This window comes from Haemaphysalis longicornis, unplaced genomic scaffold, assembly GCF_048455015.1.
Source record: "Haemaphysalis longicornis isolate Haplotype H1 unplaced genomic scaffold, Haemaphysalis longicornis Haplotype H1 scaffold_9, whole genome shotgun sequence".
In the NCBI taxonomy this organism is placed as follows: Eukaryota; Metazoa; Arthropoda; class Arachnida; order Ixodida; family Ixodidae; genus Haemaphysalis; species Haemaphysalis longicornis.
This window is the reverse complement of record NW_027526460.1, coordinates 66,043,550-66,064,991: the sequence shown is the minus strand read 5'-3', so window position 1 is coordinate 66,064,991 and position 21,442 is coordinate 66,043,550. Positions and strand designations below refer to the sequence as shown.

The 21,442-nt window shown below is 46.1% G+C and overlaps 1 protein-coding gene across 2 annotated transcripts in view; it reads left to right on the top strand.

The window, feature by feature from the left end:
• Positions 1-206: 206 nt before the first annotated feature.
• LOC144151342 (kinesin-like protein KIFC1) overlaps positions 207-21,442 on the top strand; it is a 35,232-nt gene continuing 13,996 nt past the window's right edge. The window contains exons 1-9 of one of the 2 annotated variants that reach the window (XM_077682351.1): positions 207-322; positions 3,178-3,212; positions 3,799-3,909; positions 5,735-5,879; positions 8,639-8,802; positions 10,257-10,354; positions 12,608-12,764; positions 15,005-15,172; positions 21,029-21,148. In XM_077682351.1, coding sequence (XP_077538477.1) covers positions 313-322; positions 3,178-3,212; positions 3,799-3,909; positions 5,735-5,879; positions 8,639-8,802; positions 10,257-10,354; positions 12,608-12,764; positions 15,005-15,172; positions 21,029-21,148 — 1,008 coding nt within the window. In that variant the 5' untranslated portion in view covers positions 207-312. Of the gene's footprint in view, positions 323-3,177; positions 3,213-3,798; positions 3,910-5,734; positions 5,880-8,635; positions 8,803-10,256; positions 10,355-12,607; positions 12,765-15,004; positions 15,173-21,028; positions 21,149-21,442 lie in introns of both variants that reach the window. The other variant, XM_077682350.1, reaches the window with a different exon arrangement.

The window sequence follows — 21,442 nt, the reverse complement described above, 5'->3', positions numbered from 1 at the left end:
TGCAAACATTCTTGTTCTGCTCGTGTTGACTTTCGAGCAGCGGCAACTCTTGAATTATCTGTATAACGGTTGTGTATTCAAATTTAATTTTGGAATTACATAAAACGACTACAAAAAATTCTAAAACAGCGAGAGTAGTTTTTTTTTGCTTTTTAACGTTATTTGGAAAGCGACCAATGGTAGCGCTCTCAGCACTAGCCACCGGAATGGCCGCAGAATTTTAAACTGTGGAGCCGTGGAGTGTCAACCGAGTGGAGCAGTGGCAGTTATTCCAGTGACACACACAGAGGAAACTGCACAGTGACACTTCTAATGAGCCAGCGTAAGTGTTTCATTATCGTCTGGTTTATTTTAAAGCGTGCACGGCTGGTTTTTACCTACGCCTGCTTTCAAAGCGGCGAGCGAGGAACGATGCCGGCCAGCCGGTGGACTGATGCGGTGGTGGTTTAGGCTACTGTAACGTCCTGCTGGGACGCTAACAATGTATATTTGTGGGTCAATTAGTGTCTAATTTGCTATTGTTGGCTTGTCGTCTTTTGTCCTTGCCCAGGCAGGTCTTGCAACTTCGTGTTTGGGCTCTTGGCGCCGGTCAGTTTTGAATTGGCTCTGTTCCCCGGAGCTTTCTTGCGGAGGGTGTGCCGTTCCAGTTTTCGAAATCCCTACAAGTGTCCCAAGTTTCTCCCAGTGAATTAATGACGTTACCTTTCGCCTCGCTTGGATAATGCTTCACGCGTTTGAAAACAGCACGTCCCGTGAACAATGTAGGCTTCTCACCGTGCCTGCTAATTCCATCGTAAATCACGTTTACGTAGCCATTAGTTGAGTGAAACATTTTACCTTTTTGCCTATACGTCTGCAGTAATTTGCCTCTGTAACGGCAACCAGTAATCTCTGGTCGACCGGGTCTTCGAGACCGTGTTTTTCAAATATATGCCAGTTTCGTGCCGTGTTCATCCGAAAACGAAGTTTCGCTGCACTACGAGCAGATTAGTATGGCTAATATTTGAAGTATTTGCGAAACGAACGAAGCGTTGCTGTGCCGACTTCTTCGCGCCGCGGTTTCCAAGCCTGTTTAACTTGCCACGCCTTTCAACTACGGGTGGCTCTCCTGTTACGGCCTGTTTCGGCAGGTCTGGACGGTCGGCGAATTGCACAATGGTTTGCACCTCGCGCTGGTGACATTCTCGCCTGCACCTGTCGGGTTTTCCAGGTCGCCAATATTTGCTGCCATTTTGATTTTAAATATTCGCACACTGTAAAAAATGTCATTTCAGTGGTTAGTTGAAGGCGGGGCGCAATAGTTACGGCCGAGAAGTTTCAACTGTTGCGTTTGTTCTTTCAGCCATATACGGCAAGCCAGGTTTCATTCGGCTGTCTCGGATGTCTGAACTCCACTAAATCTAATTGGGTGTTGGTCATGAGGTGGTTGGTACTGCACTAAGCGTTTTAACAAGGGAATTGAGTTGAGCCCTGCTTTGCGGGTGAACCTTTTTGAGCAAACACACAACTGTAATGGAGGTTTCAAAATTGGGTGTGTTGGTTTCATTTGAAGGGGACTTGCCCAATCGCGTTCCTATGGGATTTACCACTTTCAGACCAGTGGGTTTAAAAAGCATCGTGTACCAACACCAGAAGGTTTACCAATAAATAGACATGTTCCTAATGTCCTAGCTTGTTTCTTTCAGGAATATATCGCTTCGTTGTTGAACTAAAAAAAGTTCGCCAGAAATTCAGAAAATTGTCTACTTATGCATAGCATTGTTATGTCACTAGTCTTGAGTTTTTTACAGCCAAATTTTTTAGGTTTTTCAAATTTCATCTGACCAATTATTCCATTTGCGCTGATATGATTACAGGTGGAACTTCCTCAAAGTTTGCATTATTGTGGTAATGCTAGATAATAGAAATAAATCCCAATAAATCAAGCCCACCAAAAGATGCGGGCACAAGAAATAGAGTACATCATACGTGGCACTTGTCTGTTATTCCTTGTGTACACATCTGTTTTGCTTGTAATTTTTTTCAACACAGAACTATTCATGTTATTCTGTTTACATTTATTGTAAGATATTATAAAGGTACAGGGCATGGTTATTATTACAGAAAGAGGCCTCGAAGTGTGGCACTGGCGAGGAACCTTTTGTAAATTAACAATGCAGTTAATCGTAGCAGCAATCGCAACAGAAGGAACTTGCAAAAGGGGTAGTATCATTATTGCAACATTGCTCGAAAACACACACTGAATAAGTTTGCACATAAAAGTAGCACACACGTCTCGTACCTACAAAAAAAGTGCTAAAGTGTATGGCAAAAGAAAAAGGTAGCAACAAAAAAGCGAAAAGAAACAAAGACGCAAAATTCTCGTGGTCTAACCAGCTGAAAGGCGCGTCTCTTCAAGCATGAATTTAAGAATTGATTGCAAGGCGAGAGGCTTTCGTGCATTAGTAGGCAAGTCGCGAACGCATGGGTGTTTTCCCTTTTCGCCTCCATCAGAAAAGCGGCTGCTGTGGCCAAGAATCGAACCCCGATCATAAAAAGAATGCTCTCATTGCTAACACGTCGATAGGTGGTCATTCCGTGGTTATGTAAAATAATTTTATCTAACTGGAGGAGATCCAGGTGCAGTTAAGCAACTAGAGCAGGAATAGGCAGGACAAATTTCTTTTGATAACGGTGCCCTTACCGGGGCTAAATCGCAAGGTATTTCTGCGACCCTGCCGCGGTGGCTTAGTGGTTACGGTGCCATGCTGCCAAGCTCAAAAACAAGTTTGATGTCGGCCGTGGTGGCCAATTTTCTGATGGAGGTTAAAAAAACGGAAACTCACCTGGGCATCAAGATTTTTGGGCATAATAATCTCCAGGTAGTGCAAATTAATCCGCAGCCCTTTACTACTTGCACTTGATAGCTTGGGTGTAGCACTGCTATGTTAACCCCCCAGATTCTAAAATTTAGAGGCTGGCAAACATTCCAGCTTGCTGGTTAGGTTGGGAAATTGTGCATGCCAACCAAACCATGGAACTCGAAGAATAGTGTCGAAGTGAGCCAGAATCCTGTCCAGAATCCAGAACATTATATGTACACTCTTCCAACTGGCCAGTGTCTTCCACCTCTCATACTTTCTACAAACCGTGATCTGTGCAAGTCCTCTAAACTTGCCCCAATTTTTCTTCTTTCAGCACAAGAGCCGCTGCCTGGTGAGGCAGACCAGAAGGTGAGCCTTTCTTTTTACCAAATGCCGTCCATTTCACAAATACAGTGCAACATCGATGACAAAATAACCACTTTGAACTGTTGCTGCAGTGTTCAAACTGGCACTGAAGTTTCCTGTAAATCTGTGCTTGAAAACCAAAAGGACTGGATTAAAAATCAGGCTGCCTCTTTTCTGTTCACTAGGACTACATTTCTGGTGCCACTATTCCAGAGTAGATACATAATAGCATGCTCCTTCTTTGTATGATTCAGTACACTTCGCTACACTCGCTGGAATTGTCAGTTACATTGTCTTCTGTTCTTGCACAGACACACGAGCAGTGCTGCTGAGCACTTCAATCTATATTCCAAGCAGTCTTAGTCAAAAGTCACTTAGCCACACAATTCGAAGCAAAACCTTAACTTTAAGCGTTGCCAAATTACTCGACGACAGAAACGCGTGCTCTTGCCACTTTTCTGGTGTACAATATTTGTCCCATTCGAGGGAAAAGCGTGTGTATTGAATTCGTTGTGTCCGAATAACTCCTTCCTTACTTGGCCTGCAAACTTATGGCCAAGACTGTACGTACTTGTTTGCTTTCCTGCAGGCTGCCAACCCAGCACAGCGGAGGCTCCGGTCTCCCACAAAGCGACCAGCAATGGCAGCGGTGGGTGGGCTGTGCCGCGTGGCGAGCAGCATGTCGGTGAAGGAAAACCAGGTAAGCTACATCTATGCCGTGCCAGGCGGGAAATTTAAATCTGTGTTGACGCACTTTCAACGCAGCTTTATTATTGCTTGTTTGGTAGCAAGCGGTTGTTTATTTGCCTACAAACTGGCGAGTAAAACGAGTCTGCTGCTGATTTATCGTATTGTTCTGTGTGTGGAATTTGGAGGGAGGCATTGTTGCGTGTCAAGCAAGCTTTTAAAGCTGCTTACCAAAGCATTCCAGCTGCACTGTTTCCACCCATGATAACACAGTTGTTCTGAGGCGTCTTTTCTTTTTAAGTCTACTCCACCCATCAGCTTCTGCAATTGGCCACCCACAAATATTTGTGCAAAAATAACATAGGTTTATTGTTTGTACTCAAGTGTAATATTTGGGGGGGGGGTGGGGGGGAAGAATATAGGCTTTTTTTCCTTAGTGCACCTACTTACTCGCATACTACAATTTTGCACTGGGCTCAGATATCCTCTCCCCAACCCTTAAAGGAGCCATGAAGAGAAAACACAAGTTTGGTTCATTCAAAAGATTGTCTCGTTACAATCATACTGACACCACTTTTAACGTTAACTTCGCTCAAATAAGCTACATAATTAGGAAAAACGGGAATGGTCATGCGACCCACCAGCTCATTTCCCGCAACAGAACCTATGATGTCACATGAGCTAAGCTCTGCGATTGGCGGAGCTTGGCAGAAGCAGACGCAAATTAGGTAGAGCTTACAAACTAGACGAACGAGCGATTTGCGCTTAAATTTAAGGCACATTCTTTACAAAGCAATAAGAATGATGGGACAAACAGTGGAAGTTACGAAAGCACATGTAAACATAGAAGTACTGATGCGTTCTGCTGTTCGTACTGCGCACAGCATGCTTGGTTTAGCTGCACAGCACTACGGGGCTTGGGGTTGCCTCAGACGACACTGGCCGATTGACGCAAGCAACGGTGTCTTGCGTGACCCCATTTATCGAGCGAGCACTGTTTCAGGGAACGAATATTTTCTCCCAGAACAAAAACAAGTCAGGATTAAATGCGGGCGAAAACAAACCAAACGCTTGCCACGGTATGGTGGCGCCATCTAGGTTACGGAACGTAAAGAAACGCGGGAACAAACCAACACCGCTGTACAGGGTGGAGACAACCTTTGAATGGTCCGGTGCCGCCGCAATTGGGCCAACGGGCTCAACGCGTTATTCTTTTCGTTTCCCACGAGACCTAGCAACGCGAAACAGACAATATGATTCAAACTTCTTCAGTAAACCGCGTTGCGGCGATAATTTTAGCGCGGTTTTGACACAATGACTTGCTTCGGCGGCGAGCGAGCAACCGAAAATGGCGGCGCCAGCGTATACGTGTCTCTACCCTGTACGGCGGATGCGTGAATGAAGGTACTCTAGGCTGCAGAGCGGTCGGTTCCTGTGATGTCATTTGGGACCACGAAAACGCACGATTGAGCGGGAAAATCAAAATTTTAACTTAAATTGTTTAATTTCTCAGTGAATAAAGCACCGTCTGTATCCGGACAAGCGCTGGGGGCACTATAAAACACGAAATCTTTCGAATAAAACCACCTTGCATTTTCTCTTCATGGCTCCTTTAAATTGTGTGCTTCTCGCGCAAATTTTTTTTCTAGCACTTACTTCACGATGTTTCCTTCTGTATTGTGTTTGTCGCATCCTGCACTTCCTCGGACTGTTCTCAAAAAGCTGCATGACAAGATTAATGCGGCGTGAGAATACCACTACCTACGTGGCAATTCTCGAAATGTGCATCTTTCTGGGTCCCTCTCGGCACTCGCATGATCGGGTGTTGTTGCTTGCAGCGCCTGGCTGCAGCCCCAGTCCAGGCAAAGCGCCTGCGGCCAGGCGGCCCCATCCCAGTGCCCCTGGGAAAGTCTCGGAGGAACATTGCCGGCTCTGCATGCAACGTCCCAAGTGCTGCTGCAAGCACCGGTGCACGGCCCAAAGGTGAGACAGCTGCTGTGTTCAAGTCGTGCTATGCATGCATAGCCTCATGTATGGAGTCCCCACATGCTATCCGTTACGCTTATGTTTTTGTTGTCCGGCCACACCGAAACGAAGGGAACGAAACGAAGCAAGTGTTTTCCTCCCCTTTCTGTTGTACGCCGCGCAAGCTGTCCGATTTGATAGGGAGAGTGTTTCACCCTGTCGTCGCTAAACTAAAACCTCTTTGATCGCCTGTGTTCTGAATCTAATTCGACGGTTCCCGGAAGCTTTACGTGAAGAGGTAAATACTCGCAGAGTAAATGGCGTGGCATTCCATTCGCCAAAACTTTAGGGCACATTCTCCCTTGCGACTTAGCACGTCGTGTGGCACCGCAAAGCAATGAGCCGGCCGTCACTTTTCGTCGCTTTGTGACGGCGGAGCTGATGACTCTTGGACCGAATTCCCTCGACATGCGATGAGGTCGCAAAACCTGGTAGCCAATCATGGCCACAGAGTGAACTGATGTAGCTGGAAGCGAAACGTTTGGCATTCCCAACGGCGTACGTCGGAACGGCAATCAACGAACAGTGTGGGAGTCGTCAGTGTAGATAAACACGTTTCAGTTGTAAAAGCCAGTAATCTTTGTATTAGCTACATGGATAGCAAGACTGTTGGCTGTCTTGCAATCTTTTCATACCTCAATCGGTGAGTAGCAAACACCGTGGGAGTTCAGAGGTGTCGGAACTTTTGCGTCTTTGAAAAGAAGCGGGATTTGACAGTTGGGATGCGAGTGTTGTGGCACTGCGCCGCGGTTGTGTCATGAAAGCAACCGTGTTTTTCTTCCTGCAATATAATGTTGGAAAGAGCCTGCTTGAGTTCGTTATTTTTGGCTCCTCCCGCGCCCTGCAACGCTTTCAGCACTGTTCCAGGTTAGTAGCATGTACTCTGGAGTGATTTCTACCTGTTTTGTCACGCCAGTGGAACGTATTTTTCTTTGGAGTGCAAATGGTGGAAGCACCAAGGAAGTCGTACAGGTCAGGTAGCAGCTCCGTTAAACGCAGTCGCATCATCGCTTGTTGTAGGTGTGAGCACCGCCTCATCGCGCGGCGTGCCAGAGTCCCAAGTGCTGATGTACCTTTACTGTGCGTGTCTCTTTCTTGACCACTTTTTCGCCGCTTGTTTTTACTTCCTATCTGTATCAGAGTGCAAGTTTGCTCCAATGAACCGTTTTTATTGAAAGAAACCTGCATCGTTCTTGGTTATGTGACAATAGCATGCTGTTGACTTTTCTGCTGAATCTATGCTGAAAGATCTGCTCACACTCAGAACCGGGTTTTCCTGGTGGAACATGCAAGAAGCCACTTTTTAAGTGATGCCCTGCCCTCTTTTTTGATCTTTGTGCACTCTACCCTCTTTTTTTTTTTTTTTTTTTTTTCCTGTTGAAAAGTGTGCCTGAATTGTGTCGTTGGGTTGTCAAGCTGATACTCGCTGGCCTATGTGGCTACAAATAGATTTGCAGCAGCAAGATGACAAGGAAATTGAGTAACTGGCATGGGGAACACCTGGCTCAACTTCTTTGTGCAAACAGAACTTCACTTTATCTCGCCTTCTTTAGAACGAGCATGACATTGAATACGCCGGGTCGTGTGCATGTTTGGCTTGGCGGGGTGCAATGAAGCCAGCAAGCTTTAAAAAATGAGTGTCTCGGAGCTTCACCATGCATGTCAAGCAATGGAGTCATCTTTTGTTAATCATTCAAAAAAACTTTATTTTGATATGCTAAACAGTAAAATTGTGCTCTGAACTGAAGGGAATAATGAATGCTTTGAAGTAGCAAATATTGATCTCGTGCCCGTAGGGGAGCTTTGCGAGATTCCCACATACCTCAGTGAGTGGATATCTAGTCACTGTTAGTACAGGTTTTCCCACTCAATTTAATCCAAGTGCCAGCAAATTTATTCCCATCAACAGTCAAATTAGTCCAGCTGTTGTTAGGTTGGTTCTTCAGGAACGTTTGTGCGAAATCGGGCACAGTTTTGAGGACTTGTTGCGCGTGGTGTGGTCAAAACGTGTGTTTCTTGGTGCAGTATGTGCTATCTTATGCAAACAGCTCAATGGACATTTACAAACACGCACAGGCCGTTGCTGTGAACTGATCGTCTGCGAGAGCGCCGTCGATAACACGCGTCCGAAGTATCGTCTGATCTTCGCGTTGCAGTGCCTTCAGAAGCTCCTTTGATAATGACACATTACTTGAATGCTCTTTACATTCTGGTTTTCAATAATTGAATGCTTTTCTGCAGCATTAAGCATTATTTCCAAATTATATCATCTGCGAGATACTCGAAAATATCGTCTGCTCGCGCAAAAATATGCTAGCTAATCTGCTGGGGTAACGGTACGTGAGCAGACGATACTTCTGACGATATCGCAGACGATCACCACACACCACCTACAGATCAAACGAGATCGCTCTCCTGGTCTGCGGGTGTTGGTTAATATCCATTTAGCTGCACATACGATATTTTGCACGTAAGGCATCAAGGAATGCCACGTTTTCATCGCACCATGCGCATCAAAGCCCGCAAAGCTGCGCCTAGATCCGCACAAAACACCCCTGAACAACCTTCCAACAGCACTGGATTCTTGGATTAAATTTGCTGGCGCTTGGATTAACTTGTATGGCGATTGGATTAAATTGAGTGCGAAAACCTGTAGTTTTCCCATATTGCACTGCTTTGAGCTTGAAATGGGGTGCCCTTCCTTCTTTTCCGAGCAGCAACAGCATCAGGAGCGGTGGGGGGATCCACAGCAGCCCTGGCCCCCTCTGCACCCAACAAGCGCAAGCCGTGGGACCTCCAGGGACGCATCAGGGACCTGGAGGAGCGCATGCAGGGCCTGTCTGGCGAAAAGGAGCAGCTCAGCCAGCAGAGCAGCGTCCGGGTAAACCCTGCACTTGCTCCCGCTCTGTACCAGTGCAGCAGCCGTCCACGTGCATCTTCCGAATCACTCGCACTAATCTCAAAGTAAAGAGAAAGACTTCTTTATTGCAGCGGATAGTTGTAGCCTAAATGTGCAGTGTGGGCGATATTCTGACATGTGTCCATTTCAAAGATGTGCTCTTCATGTTTCTTTGAAGTTGCGACGTAGTCTCGTCCAGACGGAAAGCTGTGCGATGTTTTGTGCCTTTTGCAACGTGGACTTAAACAAACGGTGCACCACCCTGTTCGTTACCCTTCAGGCTTAATACTGTGTTGGCATTGCGCCTTTTTTAACAGATGTATTTTCAGTTGCAGGGAGTCGGATGTAAGCAAACAAACCCCTCCCTTCTGACTAGTCAAATTTCGTGCATAATTTGCTCTAATTATCGTTCTCCCTTGCTAGGAGTTTCTGAAAAAAAAAGGGGGGGGGTCAAAGTAAAGATGTACAGTAGAATCTCGATAAATGGAAATCGCTTAACGGAATTGCCACTTAAACGGAACAGTAGCCGGTAAGTTGGTTGGTTTTGTATTCAGATAACGTAAAAAAACTTCGGTAATCAGAACTAAAATTTCTGCATCACCGTGTAAACTGAACTAGAATCGGAACTTTTTGTGATACCCCTCGGCATGAGAATCAGCTTTTTACGGTTCCGGCTGTTTCATTTTTGTTTCTTCTTCCTTCATGCTTTTTTAACCTCGTTGGCCTCGTAAGCCTCGTCTCGTGAGTGGTTAGCCGTGTTAGCGCAACGAATGCAGCATCGCAGTTCTTTTTCCAGTCGTTCGGTCTCAATTCAAGTCGCCGAGGTTACAGGGCTCAGCTCCTGCCGCCTCATTCGTGCCATTGTGGTGCTATTCGCGCTTCATTACGACATTGCCATCTTCTAAATTTGGTGGCTCGTAAGCACTCGCGAAGTTCCGGCCTCTAGCCTCCATGAAGATGCAGTTGCAAGGACTCAAACAAAAATAGTTGACTCATTCTGTAGTGCACAGCGACTCATGTTGCCAAATCAACTTTGTGAATGCTCCGCCTAAGCCTCTTCTAGTTTTCTTGCTTTCTGAAAAACTACCCGCTAGTTCCATGAAATGCCCTTCCGGGTGTGCACGCACATAAATTTGCACCTTTGTACATCTATCTCGGTAAACAGAACTCCTGTTAAGCGGAACTAATTTTTTTCGGTCCCTTGAAGTTCTGTTTATTGAGAGTCTACTGTATTCAGTACTTACGTTGATCTTGTGTAACTGCACACATATTAGTTACTTCTTTTTCTACTTGTGCGTGCCACTATGAGGAGTACTGTAAGCCTGAAATTGGCATGTTCTCCAGTGGCGTCATGTCATTTCAACCCCCCCCCCCCCCCCCCCTCTGCTCTTCCTTCTCTCGACCAATCCCTCCTTGGCTTTCCATGCGCCTTTCAGCTGCAAGAGGTGGAGAAGCTGAGCGCAGCTCTGCAGGCGGAGCAGCAGAGGACCAGGCAGCAGGCTGCCACGATCGCAGAGCTCGAACAGGACCTCAGGTGGGTGGCGGCCTTCTTGATGGGTCCTCCTTGCACCGGTAATGCCTTGTTTCCGACTTGCTCGCTCGTTCAGACTCTTAACTCAGTCGCTCACAAACGCTGAAACAGACCCTGCAACGCTCTCTGAGCAGTGCAAGTAAACCTGCGCAACGTTTAGCTTACACTTCCAGTAATGCCCGAGCCAAATATAACACGTGCATGTGAAGCGGGGAGCGGGCAAATCTGTGAAAGACGCCGAAAACCAACCGCGCTCTCTTCAATTCTCCTCATTATGCACCCCTGGCGTGGCCTACATGACGTCATTGAGGCCATGGCTGTCCGATTGGCTGTCATTGGTCAACTTTGCGCCTGATTTCTCGTATTTCCTGTGACGATCTGCCGTCGTCGGCGCTGTGTATTAACCTCTTCTATGCCAGAACCTGTATGCACAGTTTTGCAATTTTGTGTTTTGTGTGCGTGCGGAGTTTGAGTGATCAGCTCAATACTTTTCTTTCAACCAGACCACTCGACAACAAACGTTTATTGCTTCAAAAATTCATTACCAGCCCAAGTGCACTCTTGTGAGCAGGCAGTCAAGCCGGCTTTTTTTGTGGCACCAGACCGGAAATAGACCCCTCCATGTTGCGGAGTAAAGGAGAAAACTCCCCGCCCTGTGATAAATCGAACGCCGCAAGCCGCCCCCCTCTCTGAGAGAAAGCGCGCAGCTTTTGTTGCGTAGTCCGTGGTCGAGTTGAGAGGAAACAAGTGCATTAAAGATACCCAAGTGGTCAGAATTAATCCAGGGCCCTCCACTACAACGCACCTCATCGCCCTTGTAGCGTTGGCACAGTAAGCCTCATGTTCTATTAATTGCTCTTTAGATGGTATTCACTGCCAAGTTTAGCGGGCTATTTCTTAGATTGGCAACACTGGAAACTTCCATTGCGGGGCCCGCTGTCCCTGCAAATGCGTATCGCGCCCACAGCCCACAGAAAACAAACGCTGGCATAAGTCGTCTGCCCCGCCTCAACCCGATTCTTGGCTGTGGCATCAACTCGTATATTACCCGCACTCGCATTATGTGGTGGTGCTTTCTGCCCTCGAGAACTTCGCATCAGCAGAGAATGAAACAGTAAAGGTGAAACAGGGTTCGCACAGGTCCTTGAAAACCTTGAAAACCCTTGAATTTAGAAGTGCCTATTTCAAGGCCTTGAAAGTCCTGGAATTTTTAAATGGTCCTTGAAAACCCTTGATTTTCCTGGAGAGAATGAATGGCCCTGTCTTTTCACGTGAATTTTAAGCGTTTTGTTGTGGATTTTAGGTGTTAACAAATGTAAAGAAACATTGAAACAATCAAATTTCAGTGTATTGCGTGAAACTGCAACAAGTTTGGTGAATTTTCATTACGAGGCAACATTGTGAGCAGGCACTTCTCAATCCACTCCAGTGAAAGCCGGCTTGTGTTCTCTATCTTGTCTAGTCTGTGGACGCTCACTCATTGCATATTTGCTGTGCCGCCTCATACGCTCCATCTGCGTTTGCTTTTACGTGCAAATGGCAGACGTGTATATAGTTTGTCCTGCCTTGCAGCAACACTCGCCGATTTAATTTCATCTGATACCCTTGCTGACAAAGCAAGAGATGCAGGCGGGACTTTGAAATAAGACAGCCTGAGCAAAACAGCAAGAAAAAAGAAAAACACCAATCATGAAATAAAAAAAGGTGGGGGAGCATTCGTGAACCCGTTAGCGCCTATCTAAATGTGCACTAATGTGCTTGGGTATTGTGCAATAAAAAAAATATTGCATTATGTTGAAAAAGTTACAAATAATCTCAGATAAAACATTAGATTGGGACCTTGAAAATGTGTTTTCTGGTGCTTGAAAGTCCTTGAAAACCCTTGAATTTTTGCTTGTGAAGCCTGTACGAACCCTGTGAAAGAAAGCGACGTGTTGCGTTCGCCTGCAACCACGAATGTCAACACAAGTGTGCTCTAATGCATGGCTGAGCAAAAAAAAACAAGTAACGCTTCTAAAAAAACGTTCTACGTGTACACACCGATTTATATACAATGGCAGTGTTGCATTTTGGCAGCTAGTTGCCAAAAAGTGCACTGAAAACTGCTTTTGTGTGCCTCCGCTGGCCTCGTGTCGGTGCTATGGCGGTTCTTCTCTTTGCCTTGATGCAGCAAGAAGTCTCCCCTTGCGTTACATTTGTGGTGGTGTTAGTCGAGTAAATACGGTAGTCCCATTTTGTTCCCTCCCCTCCCTCCAGCCTGTGGAAGAGCAAAGAGCAGGCAGCATCCACGGAGCTCGGCGCTTCCAAGCTGCAAGTGGCCACCCTGCAACACTCGGTGACTGCACTGGACCACTCTCTGGCGGAGGCCACTGGCGCCCTGGCAGGTCTGCGCTCGGAGCGGGCTGCCCTGCTGGTGAGCGATGCACTGATCACTCCTTTGAAAAGGGTCTTTTTCATGTTCTATGTTTGCAAAGGAAATTGCGTGCCCTTCCACCCTGTGAAGGATGACCAGCAAGGCTGGGCACAGTCCAAGGAGTGCACGACACCAATTGCCTTTGTAATTTCCAATCGAGGATACTTCCCAGCTAATTGGCTGAATGAAACTTGAAAGGATGAGTTTTATTCAAGTGGACAAACCTGAGGCTGTCTTCCCTCTCTTCCATAGAAGTTCACGTATCAACAGCATACAGAATTCCAGAATTATAACTTCACTGTGAAGTACATACTTATGTGAAGTAGACTAAACCTGGCTACATGTTGCAGCTGTGTTAGCGGTCCATTTCAGCGATTTGTTTTTTTTTTTTTTTTAAGATATTTGAATTTCAATTTATTTCCAACGGTGTGAAATACATACAAGTTAGTATACACACAAGGGTACCAAAGTCAACAGACTGCAACGGGACCCTTGATTAATTAATACAAAATAAAGAATACACAGAAAGCAGCAAAACAAAAAAAAACAGTAGCTTAAAACAATGAACATAGCTTAGGCAGCGTTAAAGTAGAATAAAAAATGTGAAGAAATTGGTTAAACAAAAAATGCGAGAAAAAATACGTGTTGCACATTGAATTAGTATTGTGCTAGCAAACAAGGTAAAAAGGTTGACAGCAAAAAATACATTAAGTATACACTTGCATTACACATACCATCTAGCTGAACTCTGAAAACTTGGGCAATGAAATGAACAGTAACATAGCAATACAGATAATGAAAACAATACATTCATCATTTCAAGAATTACGTTTTTAGCAAGTGTTTGAACGAAAAGAATGATGAAGATTTTAGTTCTGCTGAAAGACTATTCTGCTGAAAAAGCGGTTGTCATCTGACCATAGTTGGTACGGACTATGGGTTATAAGTAATTTTCGTTGGCTGCAAATCTGGTGGATTTGTTATTTTGTAATAGTTGCCTGTCAATCAATTGGTACGATGCATTAACACGCAGTTGAAACAAAAACGAGGCTATGTTTTAATAGAATAAATTTTTAACCGATATGACATTCTGTTGAAGCAAAACACGGGCGTTAGCACGGAATGCACTGTTAGTAATGATACGAAGAGCCTGATTTTGAATATGTTGTAACGGTGCCAGATGACAATCATAAGTGTTACCTTCACTTGTTACCTGCTACCTGTTAGCATTCACGGGATACTGAAAGCTGCAATTTTTTCGTATTGATGCAACACGCTGGTTGGACATCCACTTCCATTGCGAGAGTAGCTATGTACAGCTTTGCCATAAAATGCCTCTGGGCCTTTACTTCGTTGCGAGAGATGTGGGAATAAGCATGCGACTTGTGGCAAAGTCAACTATTATGCGAGGACTATGCAGAAAGATGAGTCTGAAGGAATGCCTGTTCTTAGCAGAGCTGTGAGCTCACACTGGCACTTTTTCCTGTTTGTAGTAGCCCAAGTGTTGGAAGACCCAAAACTAGTCTTCAATGACTTGCTGTGCACTGCCATCAACAGTTCAAAGCAAAGCAGTGAAAAGCATTCTCTGGTGATCGGTAGAGGATTTTTTGCAAAACAATGGTGGCCCAATTTGCAGTTGGCTACGACAGTTTGCATGTGGGTGTGTGTGCAACTCTGCTTTGAGGTGAATCCTTGATGCGCATCCAGGATTGTTGATTGTGCTCATTCGTTCTCTGCTGTTTCGTTGCTGTGGGACAACTTTTGCCTTCTTCTCTGTAGGTCTTGCAGTTTAACAAATAGTCCAGGAGTTTATTTTTGGATTAGACTCGTTTACATTCCTTCTGAAAAGCAGATTTCTACTTTGAAAGGCGCAAGTTCATGTAGTACACACTAACCTTCACTTATTCCGGTCACCATTTGTGGAGGAGCGGGTTTGACCACGCATTGTCGAGATCGGGGTCTGATTCGCTTATCTGATGAATGGACAAGGTCATTGTAATCTTCATCACAGCTGGAGGTTGACCAAGAATCTGTTGCCTGTCATAATTGCTCCCATCATCTTCATCAATGCATGGATAGCCAGCAGCCCGAACGTTCATCACTGCCAGTTTTGACGGAGGAAGAAAGTTTGACACTCGCTCTGCCTGCCACGTGTTTTACCCAGTTGGAATGTTTCTGCCGGTGTTGTGATGAAAACTCCTGTGCGACTGATAGCGGGCATGTGTGGTGGCCTCGTGCAGTCGGTGCAGGAGTCCCTGGAGTCCCAGCGCTCCACGCTGACGGCCGAGAAGGAGCGGCTGGAGTCGGCCCTGGCTGCCTGCCAGGCCCGGTTGGCAGAGCAGCAGGAGCAGCTCGATGCTGGGGAGCTCGAACGCCGGCAGCTACACAACACCCTCCAGGAGCTGAAGGTGAGGCGCCGATTGTAAGGCGAGAGCTTTCTTAGTGGGGACCGATAGTGTCCTGTCAAAGAACTAATGCGTTTTCCCATAAGCCGGTTCATATTTTGATATAAGATGGCATAAATTTATTCAAAATTCAATTTTATGTAGTTAACTAACCTAACAACAAAACCTCAATCAGTTTAAAAATATCTTCTATACTTTTTGAGTTACTAGACTAATTACCTTCACAGAGCCGTCCCAAGATTAAATAATTAAGCAAGAAGTCACAAGACTTTTACGTCAGCATCACCAGGAAGGTCTATTCTGTGCAATGAAGCTATTTGATTATTGCTTTATTTCCTTCATGTATCCAAAAAAAGTTTCACTTTCTTTTTCATATGAAACTACTTCCGATTTCAAAACTTCTTTGTTCTTTCTTTATGCCTAAAGGATGTAATGCCATAATCTAATAGCTTCCTTGCACACAATAGACCTTCCTGGTGATGCTGGCGTAAAAATCTTGTTGACTTGTTGCCAAATTAGTTACCATATTTATTCGAAAATAGGTCGAGCACGAATATAGGTCAACCCCCTAAAAATTGAAGTCGCCGAAAAAATAATATATTCGATTATAGGTCGACCCATGCTTTTAAGAAAAAACTTGAGGAAACTTTTTAAAATTCCCATTTATTTACAATGCGGTCACCTCACTGGTCGGAGCCACACACTGCGTCGTCGTCGGAACTTGCGCCGCAGTTCGTTACCCACCCCCGCCGCCGACTGGCTTTGAAGGCTGAACGGCCAATCCCGCCTCGCAGCACTAACTGCTGAGCTTTGGTCTGAATATCTTCGCAGGACACTCGGTGTCCTTTCGCACGCTCCTCTTTCACGTGCAGCCAGAGTTTTTTCTCGAGAGCATCGTGCCTCGAAACGCACGACGCAGTCCCTTCAAAAAGTTCGTCCCGCTGTTTCCGCCATCCCCTGATCAGCTTTTCATTAACGACTAACTCTCGCTGAGCGGCGCAGTTGTTCAAGTTCTCAGCAAACAGGATCACCCGCCGCTTAACTCTTTCGGGACCGCCGGAAAAAGTGATGGAAAAGGGAGGTCTCGGTACAAATTTTTTTTTACATAAAACAAAGGCACCATCCTGCCTTAGCATATAACAAAATGCAGCTAATTATATGTTCTTTTACATACAATACCAAGTTTTACTTCAACACTGACGATAGAACCATGAAAAAATTTGAAACTAAGAACTTCGTAAAAAAACTACAGAAAAAGACAGAAAAAAGCGTAAATATAAAAATATTAAAAAAGAATAAAATTATTTCAGGATACAGTTGAACCCCTTTATAAGAGACATGCACCGGGGAACAGTTTCTGTCTCTTATACGAGATGTCTCTTATAAGCAGGGAACCATGTTTTCACTTACTAATCAGACCCTAGTTCAATGTGGGCACCGTATGACTAAAATAAGCTCAAAAGAGTGCTACAGCATGTTGCAAAAGGTTCATTCTAATTTATGTTTGGCTCCCAGAATTTATGAAACAGGTCTGAATCTTTGTTTGCTTCATGACTGTATTTACACTGTTTTTTTACAACTGATTCTACAAGCTTTCTTTTCTTTCACTGCCTGTGGAAGATGAATCGTAGATGTTGAGTTCCCAAGCCTGATGAATAGCCAGAGCACACAGCTTCTTCCGCTGTGTGCTCAGGCTATTCATTACGCTTGCAGGACTCGACATCTGTGATGCTTCTTGATTGGGAGCTACGTGAGTGGGAGCTACCCACAAGTGCGGTCGCGCTCCAATGGATGACAGTAAGCTTCAACCACTTCTGTAAGTTGCATTTCCATTGGCAGGACTCCTCGCCGTCATTTCATAGCTGACTGAACCATGGTGTGTTTGCTGAAGTTATAATGCAGGCGTCTGTCGTCCACTTGTGTTTCCACAATGGAAGCAACTGCAATTAGTAACTGGTGGCACTGCGTCTGAAGTGTAAAAGTCTGTTACAAGCGAGATTATTGATTAAAGTTCAAGGATGACTTGTCCCTTATAACCAATCTTCTACATCCGATGTCTGTTATAAAAGAGGTCAATTCAATGGGAAAGATAGGGCAGCCAACCATGTGGGTGAATAATGTCTCTTATACCCATTTGTCTCTTACATCCATGTCTCTTATAATGAGGTTCAACTGTATACAAAATCTAACACAATGCTTTGTTTCTTCATTGAAAAAGTTTGATGCGGCTAGGTGTAACTGGTTTTTTGTTTTGTGTGTGACCTCTTTGGCACTAGGGCCATGGCTACGTCGTCGCCCAGGTACACGCCGGGCTCTTGTCTCGGTGAAAACTTGATCCGTTTCTGCGCTGGTGGCAGGAGATCACCACCATAGGTAGTTAACACCCTAGCGAATAAATATAAACCAGCCAGAACATAGTTCGAGCGCACATACCTACTCCAGAGCCAATTGAAACCGAAACCAACAGCCACCTTTGAGCGCGATTTGATGTTCCAGGCTGATCGACGCCCGAATCCTCACTCGAGCTGAAATCCAATCTCTAAAGCCGCATTTCGACTCTTCACTGCCACTCTCATCGTTAAAATCCACAGTAGAAGGCGAAGATATGCGAGCCGAGACGAGGTGGATTTCTTATCGTGCTCGCACGAGTATGACGCCATGTTTGTTTACATTCAAAACCACTGCCCGTCAGAATAAAATATCTGACGCGTTGCCGCCTGGCGATAAAAAAAGAAACTTCACAAAAGAGAAAACTCCAGTTTTCAAACTATCTCCCAGATGTCGCTAGGTGTTCCATCAAGCGAAAATTTGTATTCTGCAGGCTCGCGAAACCATCGATCATATGTGATCGATGGCCTATGGAGCGGTCCTAAAAGAGTTAAAGTCCGACGTGACATCGCGCAATGCGCACGAGAAAAACATTGTGTGCGGAAATCACAACGAAGCAAACAAAGAAAGCGCATGAAACGGAGAACGGGAGATAGTAGAGACAGCGAGCGAAGCAGGCAACGCCGTTCCGTTCACGAGGTGGCTACGCTAGGTGGCGAAAGTCACCTTTACCCCCACCTCGCGCTAGCCGCTACCGCGGCTCCGAAGACACCAAGCCAAGCCAATCTGGCTCTCTAGCCAGTACGTCAGCTCGCGCTCGCTCGTGTCCAGTTCGGCCGCAGGTAATGCGCGATAGCCGGCAGTGACTGTGGGTGGTTTTCTTGCGCTGATTGTTTTGTTATTTTTTCCTTTATTTTCTTGCCTGTCTTTGTTCTAGATGCTCCGCGCTGCCGCCTCAAATTGAGGAGCGCCGGGCGCGACGGAGAAACGGATCGCTCTGTGCGCTCGCCATTTTTGATCGCGACTATAGGTCGAGGTTCTTCGGTCACGATTATAGGTCGACCCTCAATTTTTAAGCACATTTTCGGAAAAAAAAGGTCGACCTATATTCGAATAAATACAGTAACTATGCTGAATGCAAGTTTCAGGTAATTGGTCTTCTAACTTAAAGTATAGAAGGTATCCTTAATCTGATTTCAGTTTTGTTCTTGGAATGGTTAGCTACATAAATGCTCCTCATTTGATTCCATTTGATCCATAAATAAGTTATTTTTTAAAGGGGCCCTAAATAGGCTGCCGAATGTTACGATTTTGCGTGCGCAGTCACTGGAGTACTATCCAAGGAACGTCATCCCGCAAAAATTGTTTAAATTCGTTAAGTATTAGCCGAGTTATCGCTCATTAAAAGGGGCCACCCATAAGGCCTGGGGCTCTCCTCCTCTAGTAGCTCCTCCGAAGCACTGTGGAAGCCGCGACGTCATCGACCCGGCGCAAGACCACCGAGAGAAACAGGGCAATCCATCACCCTCCTTGATGTACGTGCAGTCATTGGCTGAGCCAAGCCCTGCGCGCGCTTTTTTTTTTTTAGCACTCGACGCGCATGCTCCGCCCACCAGATTCCGGTTGCACGGTGAGCGCTGTCGCTGTGGTTCGCGTTCGCGGCGCCGCACTGGGCAGTGTCTCGTGCGTCATAGAGGCGCGTCAGAGCCGGAAAGAACTGCGTCAGAGCGCGCAAGTGTGGCGGCAAGGTATGGTTGGTGAGCCAGGGAAGAAAGTGAAATCTTTTTTTCGTGTTTGTGCGGCCCCTGCTTTACGCAGAGGTGTAATATTTGGTACACGTTGTCGTGAATGGGTACTCTAGCGATTGCGCGATTGAAATGGCGACCTTCGGAAGCCTATTTAGGGCCCCTTTAAGGGGGGATGTGGCAAGTAAAACGTCTTTTCATCAATGCATATGTGTTTAGATGTGAAGCAGACTTTCAGGGTATCGGCGTAAGCTTGGACCTTTGTAAGCTGGCTTCCCCACATTGCCTGGTCTGCAGTAAAGCATGGCCTTTTACGGAGGGAGTACGATTACAGAAAGCGGCTGTAACTCTTGTGTGGTTGAAAGCATCCCGATACAAATTATAAGACTAAGCCGCAAAGACGTATGCATGAAACAGAGCTTCTATTGTGTTAAATCGGTCAGTTAAAAATCGCGAAAAAGGAACGTTTCTGGATAAGACAATACAGGCATCGATCATGGAGAAGAGTCCAATAGTATGCCTTTCTCGTGAATTGTGTATCAGAATACATTTAGATTGTTCGTAGATGCATTTACTTAGTGTCTGGGAGAAATCGTTGCTTCTGCGCTTCTCTCGATCTTTGGGAAGCGATAGATTTGTTAGTCTCGCTGAACAGCAGTGGGGTTGGGGTTGTCAAAGGCCAGCACTGGCTGGTCTGAAACCTTTCTTTGTTGTGCCCATTTCAATCGTGGCGTAATGGGCTTGCGAGTCCTCTGTCCAATGAGATGTCCAGAAAGTTTGTTGTCACTGCCAAGATGTCTGCTTTGAGCCAGTCGGGTGCTCGCTCGAGCCAGGCACTTTGCTTAAAGACCTTGGGCGGAATTTTTTTTTATTTGTTTATTTTATGTCTGCTTCAGTGTATGAACAGTTATCTGCGCTAGCTACAGCAAAGAAATGATGCAAGTCCCTTCCGTGAGCTCGCTAAAAGATGGTGTCGGAGCCGTGGTAGGCCTTTGTGCACTGAAGCATTGGTTTCACTGGTCATTCCCAGACTGGGGTCACAGCCCTGTTCACACGTTCCTGGTTCGTATGAGTACCCCGTTACTACGCTCTCAATCGCGAACACTAAAAATGCCCCATAGCGTTGTTTTTTGTGGTAAATCTGTGCAAAAGTTCAAAAATTTTATCCAGCTGTAACTGCAGGACTCGTTTTACAGTGAACAAAAAAAACGTTGCGACGTGTGTGCGGACTGAACCTCAGCACACAAGCCGCAATAAGCAGGCTCCGAGTGATGGTCAGGCTGCCTGGGTCACCGTAGCGGCTTTCCCGCAGTGCTGGGCATGCGGGAGTCACTTCGTCACACGGCTGTTTCTAGCCAACGTCGCCTGTATAACGACGTGCCAACGTGCGAAACGCTAACCTTGGAAGAAATCGTCGTGGCCGAACCACACCATGAAGCAGCACCGGCGCTGGACGTAGCCTCTGACAAAGATGGCGGCGAAGATGGGGAGGAAGAGGTGGCATCTCCGGCGGCCACACATGCTGAGGCCGCAGTCCACATGGAAGCGGTGCAGAGTTGCTTTTTTGCGCGAAGGACAATCCCAGTGCGGACAAAAGTCGGCAATATTTCGAAATATAGCACTTGCTCTGGAAGGGCCACGGCATGCGCTAGCAGACGGTGACAGACATGTACAAGTGAAAAAGGCATTAAACGCTCGTGTTTATCTCTCGATTGCTTTCTTTTTTTGTAAGTGTCAGTGAGGTTCTGCTGCATGCTGACGACTGTGGCTGCCTGGCTGGGTGCAGGGCAACATCCGGGTGTTCTGCCGGCTGCGTCCGCTGCTGCCCTCCGAGCGTCCCCCCCAGCAGCCCTTCCTGGCCCTGCCAGACCAGAGGACTGTCGAGGTGCTGCGCACGGACCTCGAGGTGGGCGCCTTTCTCTCTTTCCCACTGCCTGCCTGCCTCCTTGGACCCTTGACTGGTCACAGTCAGTGCACCCGTGTTCCACCAACTAATCGCAGCACACCAGGCTTCTGTGCTCAAGGCAGAGATTTGGTAGACTGCTTCCAAAGGCTGCTGCATACAATGTTACTTGGTCGTTCTTGGTTGTCGCAACAAAAAAGAGGCCCGTTACAAAAGGGCAACATTGCAGAAAACAAGTGACTATAGCAGTGCACAGCTGGGCTTTCTTGGTAAGTGGTTTCTGGAGGGCAGTGTATA